The sequence below is a fragment of the Mobula birostris genome, chromosome X (genome assembly GCF_030028105.1).
Source record: "Mobula birostris isolate sMobBir1 chromosome X, sMobBir1.hap1, whole genome shotgun sequence".
In the NCBI taxonomy this organism is placed as follows: Eukaryota; Metazoa; Chordata; class Chondrichthyes; order Myliobatiformes; family Myliobatidae; genus Mobula; species Mobula birostris.
Genome location: NC_092402.1, coordinates 7,258,479 through 7,266,533, shown reverse-complemented (window position 1 = coordinate 7,266,533; position 8,055 = coordinate 7,258,479). Strand labels below are relative to the sequence as shown.

Here is an 8,055-nt window from a genome sequence, read left to right as displayed (position 1 = left end):
TGCCTTAAATACACCCAATGACTTGGCCTCCACTGCCGCCCGTGGCAACAAATTCCATAGATTCACCACCCTCTGGCTAAAATAATTTCTTCGCATCTCTGTTCTGAATGGGCGCCCTTCAATCCTTGAGTCATGCCCTCTCGTACTAGACTCCCCCATCATGGGGAACAACTTTGCCACATCCACTCTGTCCATGCCTTTCAACATTTGAAATGTTTCTATGAGGTCTCCCCTCATTCTTTTAAACTCCAAGGAACACAGTCCAAGAGCGGACAAACGTTCCTCATATGTTAACCCTCTCATTCCCAGAATCATTCTAGTGAATCTTCTCTGTACCCTCTCCAACGTCAGCACATCCTTTCTTAAATAAGGAGACCAAAACTGCCCACAGTACTCCAAGTGAGGTCTCACCAGCGCCTTATAGAGCCTCAACATCACATCCCTGCTCCTATACTCTATTCCTCTAGAAACGAATGCCAACGTTGCATTCGCCTTCTTCACCACCGACTCAACCTGGAGGTTAACCTTAAGGGTATCCTAAACGAGGACTCCCAAGTCCTGTTCCATCTCAGAACTTTGAATTCTCTCCCCATTTAAATAATAGTCTGCCTGTTTATTTCTTCTGCCAAAGTGCATAACCATACAATTTCCAACATGGTATTTCATTTGCCACTTCGTCCATTCTTCCAATCTATCCAAGTCTCTCTGCAGACTCTCCGTTTCCTCAGCACTACCGGCCCCTCCACCTATCTTCGTATCGTCAGCAAACTTAGCCACGAAGCTATCTATTCCATAATCCAAATCGTTGATGTACAATGTAAAAAGAAGCGGCCCCAACGCGGACCGGTACCGTGTGCTACCATTCCTACCATGTCCTTCCTGTAGTGTGGTGACCAGAACTGTACCCAACAGTCTAAACTCGGACAGAACAATGTAGAACATAGAACGTAGAACAGCACAGGCCCTTTTCCAAGATCAATCGAACCCTTCCCACTCACGACAGAGTGAACGACTGCAAAATGATTTCCCAGTTGTTTTTTTTCGGATGCGTCAGCTCTGGGCCTGGACTCATTGGAGTTTAGAAGAATGAGGGGGGAGATTTCATTGCATCCGATTGAATATCGAAAGGGCTAGATAGAGTGGATGTGGAAAGGATGTTTCCCGTAGTTGCGGGGTGGTGGTGGGGGGAGGGGGGCGGGTAGGAGAGACTAGGACCAGAAGGCAAAACATCAGAATACAGGGACGTCCCTTTAGAACAGAGATGAGGAGTAATTTCTTCAGCCGGAGAGCAATGAGTCGCCACCATCAGTCTACTAATGAGGACCGAGAGTGGAAAGGGGAGGGCAGGGATATGGGAGTCATGATTGGGAAAAGGGGAAGGGAGAGGGGAGGGTGCTGGAAGCACCAGAGGGACGTGCTGTAATGGTCAGTGATCCAATTGTTTAGAATCAAATGACCTTGCTTGGTGTCTCAGGGGTCGGTGTGTCTGCCCCCGCCCCCGCCCCTGGCGTTCCCTCTCTGCCACCCGTCCCTCACCCCTCACGTACAGCTCCAACCTCCTTTGCTCCCATCAGATTTACAAACTCGCTCTCCGCTCCACGTTGACTAATACTACTACTATAACATCGACTCACACCCAGGGGGCCGGCCGGCGTCAGGCACGATGACGGACTCTCCACTTCTCACTCTCCATCATCAGTGTGTTCGGTTCATCTACATTAGCCGCGCCGCTGTCTTCTAGGAGCGTGTTGACCATAGTCTCAGGAGGGCGCCCAGGGTTCATCCTCCCATGCTTGGGCTCCCATATGATGACTAGGCTGGCAGGTAGCTCGGGGTGGCGTAGACAGTGCCCCGCTAGTTGCAGTCTTCTCGCCTCGATTTTAGTGGTGAGCATCAGTAGGTCATTACAGAGCTCGACGTTCGTCATGTACTGCGCCAACTCACGTCAAGAGCCATCCGGAGCATTCGTGAATAGCAACCATCGAGAGACTTTCGCAATGTCTTGGTGAGTGTCCACGTCTCGCATCCGTACATGAGAATGGACTCTATGACTGCTGTGAAAATCCTCTTTTTAAGCCCTCTGGTCAGATTCGACGTCCAGATTTCCTTCATGTCGTTCATAGCCCTCCACGCCAGCGCCATCCGTATCTTCATGTCCTTCTCCGAACTCATCATTCTTGACCTGAGATACTTGTAGTCAAAGACTTTCTTAGTGGTATCATTCTCTACGGTCTTGAGAGTACCTTCGTCGCAGTTAAACGCCATGTACTCTGTCTTTTTAGCGTTTAGGTGAAGTCCAATGTTATAACACAGTACTTAGGCACCCAAGCTGTATAGAAATGTGCCCATGACTTTTACACAGCACTGTACATTACTAACTAATAGTTTTAAAATAACTATTTGCTGCCGCAAAACAGCATACTTTACCACAAGTCCTGATGAAGAGAAACAGGCCGAAACTTCGACTGTTTAATCATTTCCATCGATGCTGGCTCACCTGCTGAGCTCCTCCTGCATTACTTTATACTTTATACTTTATTGTCGCCAAACAATTGATACTAGAACGTACAATCATCACAGCGATATTTGATTCTGCGCTTCACACTCCCTGGATTACAAATATTAAATATTTAAAATAGCTAAAATTAGTAAATATTAAAAATTTAAATTCTAAATTATAAATAGAAAATAGAAAAGGGAAAGTAAGGTAGTGCAAAAAAGCTGAGAGGCAGGTCTGGATATTTGGAGGGTACGGCCCAGATCCGGGTCAGGATCCGTTCAGCAGTCTGATCACAGTTGGAAAGAAGTTGTTCCCAAATCTGGCCGTACGAGTCTTCAAGCTCCTGAGCCTTCTCCCGGAGGGAAGAGGGACGAAAAGTGTGTTGGCTGGGTGGGTCGTGTCCTTGATTATCCTGGCAGCACTGCTCCGACAGCGTGCGGTGTAAAGTGAGTCCACGGACGGAAGATTGGTCTGTGTGATGTGCTGGGCCGTGTTCACGATCTTCTGCGGCTTCTTTCGATTTTGGACAGGACAACTTCCATACCAGGTTGTGATGCACCCTAGAAGAATGCTTTCTTGAAGAATACAACCTTGAAATTTGCCTGCTTACAGGCAGCCACGAGGCAAGAAGCTCGAATAACCCAGTTTTATAAAAAGAGCCAAAAAAAACCACAGGGGGGAGAGGGGGAGAAGAAGAGAGAGAGGGAGGGAGAGAGAGAGGGAGAGAGGGAGGGAGAGAGGGAGGGATGGGGAGGAAGGGGGAGAGAGGGAACACACACACACACACACACACACACACACACACGTCCTGCAAACAATAGGGTCAACCCAACAGCATTCCAACCAGACTGAGATCCAGATCCGCCCAGTATTTTTGCGCTGCTCTGTTTGCCAGTGAAAATAAACCTGATTCTGATTCCGACACGCAATCATTTAATTCACTCTAATCGCCTTCTGCGGGTGGTTTAACCGAAGCTCCGCGCAAATCCTCGACGCGCCTCTGCCCTGCCCGACGGGCACAGGGATCGCGAGCTTTGCTGTGGACCCCCCGTTGCCCTTGGAGATGCTGAGATGGACTGAGGCCGTGCTCGCACTCCCAGGCTCAGAGACCTGTGGATCCCTTTTCTGTCTTGCAGCGATGGCCAACACCGTGTACGTCAGTCTCCTCGTGGTTGTCCTGGCAACAGGCTGCCTCTCCAAGGCCCTCTCAGACCCCCACAGCGACGGAGGGGCCGGTGTCCTGGACCTCAGCGGGAAGCACCCCTCGACCTTCCGAGCCGGTTCCCTGGGCCGCCGGGCCCCGTCCTTAAGAGTGGACGGGCTGATATCGAGACTGATGCCTCAAATTCAGCAAGGTAGGCGGCAGGCTCAATTGAGCATTCCCCCCTCACCTGAAAGAGTCGATATTGAAAGGCCTAGATTGGGTGGACGTGGGGAGGATGTTTCCGGTAGAGTGGAAGTCTAAGGTCAGAGGGCAAAGCCTCAGATTAGAAGGACTTCTAATTAGAACAGAGATGAGGAGGAATTTCTTTAGCCAGGGGGTGGCGAATCTGTGGAATTCATTGCCACCGGCGGCTGCGGAGGCCAGGTCAGTTGACGGCGGCCAGTTGGAGATCGGGAGTCATTGACAAGGTCAAATAAAAATGAGGCAGGGGGCAAGCAGAACGGCCATTGTTGGAGTGGGTCGGTGTTAGAGTGGGGAGATTCTTAAAGGCGACATCTGCTTTTTTCCTGCTCTTTCCTCATCTGTCAGCGTGTAGTTAGGGCAATAAGAATGTTCTGTTCTTTGTGAGAGATTTGGGAGCTCTGGGAGACCTCCACCCTCCCGGGTGACCTGCAGCTGCGCCGGGCGCACCGAGCTGCGGCTCCTCAGAGGGGACGTTTAAGGAAGCGGAGCTGCAGCTCGATGACCTTTGGCCCGACGAGGGGAAACCGAGGAGCCACAGGGAGGGGGTCGCCCCGGGGGTGCAGGAGACAGGTGAATGGGTGACTGTCGGGAGAGGGAAGGGAAATAGGTAGACGGTACAGAGTACCCCTGTGGCCTTTGCAAATAATAATAAATATACCGGGTTTTTTTTTCAGAAACTGTTGGGGAGGACGACGTACGTTGGGGAGGGGGGGTGTAGCATCTGGGTCTCTGCCACCGAGGGTTGCCCTCTGGCTCAGAAGGGAATGGACCAGAGGAGGAATGCAGTGGTGGTAGGAGATTCCATAGGTAGAGTAGACAGGAGAGTCTGCGGACACGATAGAGAGACCCAGATTGTATATTGCCTCCCAGCTTCCAGACGTCTCATTCTAAAAGGCGGGGGGGGGGGGGGGAATGAGCTGAGGTGCCGGACGTTGGTACCAATGCCTCAAAAAAGAAGAGGGAGGAGGTCCTAAAGGGAGAAAATTTAGAGAATTTAAGCAGAAAAGCAGAACCTCCAGGGTTACAACCCCTGGATGGCTGCCTGCGCTATGTGCCAGCGAGGGCAAGAGTTGGGTGGGGGGGGGGAGAGATCTGGCAGGTGAATGTGTGGCTGACGAACTGGTGCAGGGGGCAGGGTTCCAGATCTATAGATCATTTGGGATCTCCTCTGGGGGTGAGGTACGACCTGTACCAGAGGACCCGAGGGGGTCCGACATCCTTACAGGTGGGTTTGTGAGAGCTATTGGGGAGGGTTTACACTAATTTGGCGGCGGGGCGGGGGGGAGGTGGCATGGGGGAGGGTGGGAACCATAGGGGTAGGTCTGAGGATCGGGTTGTTGGTTTACAGGCAGAGGCAGTGTAGAGTGAGACTGTCAAGAAGGGGAGCCAGAGGATGGGGCAAAATTGCAGTCAGCGGGACGGGTTGTACTGTGAAAAGGGGGGACGAAATTGAAAAGGGTGACGAATACAGGGCTGGTGTGTGCGTGTGTGTGTGTGTGTGTGTGTGTGTGTGTGTGTGTGTTTGAGTGTTTGAGTTGGGGGGGGGGTTGCTGTGGAGGGGACGTGCCTCCCTCCCCACCCTGCCCCGCTCCGCCGGTGCGTGAAGGGGGTCACAAGCGAAGCTGCGACCTGACGTGTGCCATTCCTCCACAGCGGGCCTGTCCCACCGGGCCAACCACTACCAGCTGCGCGATCTCCTCCATCAAATGAAGGACAGAGACTACACCGGCTGGATGGACTTCGGCCGGCGCAGCGCCGAGGACTACGAACTGGACTCCTAAACGTCGGAAACCAGGGTCACCGTTCCGAGGAAGTTCAATGCGCAGCCTTTGGAAACCACTCCCACCACCCAGTGTCCGGCTGACTGAGTCCAACGCCTCAGTCGCTGTTTCAGATAGAAACTCGTTTTCAAAACCATACAGGAAAGAATTTCGACCTGACTTAAGAATTATTCAAAGGTTTGCAGCTGTTAGTTTTACTCTGAGAATTTGATATTTTTGGTTGTTTGAATAAATGGTGTACGTGTGTGAACCACGCGCGTTCTGGTGTTTATTGGGTACCGCAGATTACTTGCAGTCATTTGAAAAATGGGTGTAGCAGTTTAAGACCTTAAGGGTTAATGTCTGTCCCGAGCCTTGTGGCCCATCAGGCTTATGCCGGTTTCCGTGGCGTGAAGTGAGTACGAGACTCACCCCCTCCCCTGCGGATAGGACGCTAGTCTATCGTGAAGTTAACCCCCAGCATCTGCCGGTACCCATTTTCAGCTGGGTGGACTGGAGCAGTGCCTTGCTCAAAGACAACACGCTGCCTTGGCCGAGACTCGAACCCACGACCTTCAGATCGTGAGCCCAACGCTTTAATCACTTGGCCACGCACTAAGACCCTAAGGATCATAATTAGGCCATTTGGCCCATCGAGTCTGCTCTCCCATTGCATCATGACTGATCCATTTCCTTCTCAGTCCTAGTCTCCTGCCTTGTCCCCGTATCACATCATGCCCCGACCAATCAAGAGTCTATCAGCCTCTGCCTTAAATATATGTCAAGACTTGGCATCCACAGCTGCCCGTATCAAAGAATTCCACAGATTCACCACTCTGTGGCTGAAGAAATTCTTTCTCGTCTCTTTTCTAAAAGGATGCCCCTCTATTCTAAGTCTGCGTCCCTTGGTCTTAGACTGACCCACCAGAGGAAACATCCTCTCCACTATCAAAGCCTTTCACCATTGAATAGGTTTCAAGGAGGTCTCCCCTCATTCTTCTGAATTCCAGTGAACACAGGCCCAGAGCCATCAGGCGCTCTTCATATGACAAACCGTCCTATCCTGGAATCATTTTTGTGAAGCTCTTTTGAATCCTCTCCAGTTTCAGCACGTCCTTTCTTAGAAAAGGGGCCCTAAAGTACTGACAAGACTCCAAGCGAGGCCTCACCAGTGCCTTCTAAAGCCTCAGCATTACATCCTTGCTTTTATATTCTAGTCCTCTTGAAATGAATGCCAACATCGCAGTTGCCTTCTTCACCACAAAGTCAACCCGCATAGTAACGTTTAAGGAATCCTGCACAAGGACTCCCAAGCCCCCTGAACCTCGATTTTCTGTACTTTCTCTCCATTTAGAAGACAGCCAATCCTTTTCATTTCTTCTATCAAAGTGCATGACCATACACTTCCCGACACCATATTCCATCTGCCATTTCTTTGCCCATTCTCCTAATTTGTCTAAGTTCTTCTACAGCCCCCCATTTCCTCAAAACTACCAGCACTTCCACCTGTCTTCGTATCATCTGCAAACTTTGCAACAAAGCCATCAATTCCACCACCAAAATCATTGACACATAACGTACAAAGAACCTGTCCCAACACAGACCCCTGTGGAACACCACTAGTCACCGGCAGCCAGACAGAAAAGGCTCCCAGCCAGAAAAGGCTCCCTTTATTCCCACTCTTTCCCTCCTGCCAATCAGCTACTGCTTTATCCATGCTAGAATCTCTTCTGTAATACTATGGGGTCATAGCTTGTTAAAGCAGCCTCATGTGTGGCGCCTTGTCAAAGGCCTTCTGAAAATCCAAGTACACAACATCAACTGATTCTCCTTTGTCTATCCTGTTTGTTATTTCTTCAAAGAATTCAAACAGATTTATCTGGCAAGATTTTCCTTTGAGGAAGCAATGCTGACTATGGCCTATTTTATCATATGCCTCCAAGTACATATGCCTCAATAATCAGCTCCAATATCTTCCCAGCCACTGTGGTCAGACTAACTGGCTTATAATTTCCTTTCTTCTGCCTTTCTCTCTTCTTGAAGAGTGAAGAGTATTGGCAATTTTCCAGTCCTCCAGAACCATCCCAGAATCTAGTGATTCTTGAAAGATCATTACTAATGCCTCCACAATCTCTTCGGCCACCTTTTTCAGAACCTTGGCATGTACACCATCTTGCCCAGGTGACTTATCTATATTCAAACCTTCCAGTTTCCCAAGAACCTTCTCCTTATTATTAATGATATCTTCATACATTTCATGCCCCCTGACACATGCAACTTCCACCATACTGCTAGTGTCTTCCGCAGTGAAGACTGATGCAAAATACTTATTCAGTTCATCCGCCATTTCATTGTCCCCCATTATTACCTCTCCAGCATCATTTTCC

General features: G+C 50.1%; 1 protein-coding gene across 1 annotated transcript in view; it reads left to right on the top strand.

The window, feature by feature from the left end:
* Nucleotides 1-5,924, top strand: part of LOC140191702 (cholecystokinin-like) — a 9,002-nt gene extending 3,078 nt beyond the window's left edge. The window contains exons 2-3 of the mRNA XM_072249351.1: nt 3,637-3,855; nt 5,562-5,924. Of these exons, the coding sequence (XP_072105452.1) occupies nt 3,639-3,855; nt 5,562-5,689 (345 nt within the window). The 5' untranslated portion in view covers nt 3,637-3,638 and the 3' untranslated portion in view covers nt 5,690-5,924. The remainder of the gene's footprint in view (nt 1-3,636; nt 3,856-5,561) is intronic.
* Nucleotides 5,925-8,055: the final 2,131 nt, after the last annotated feature.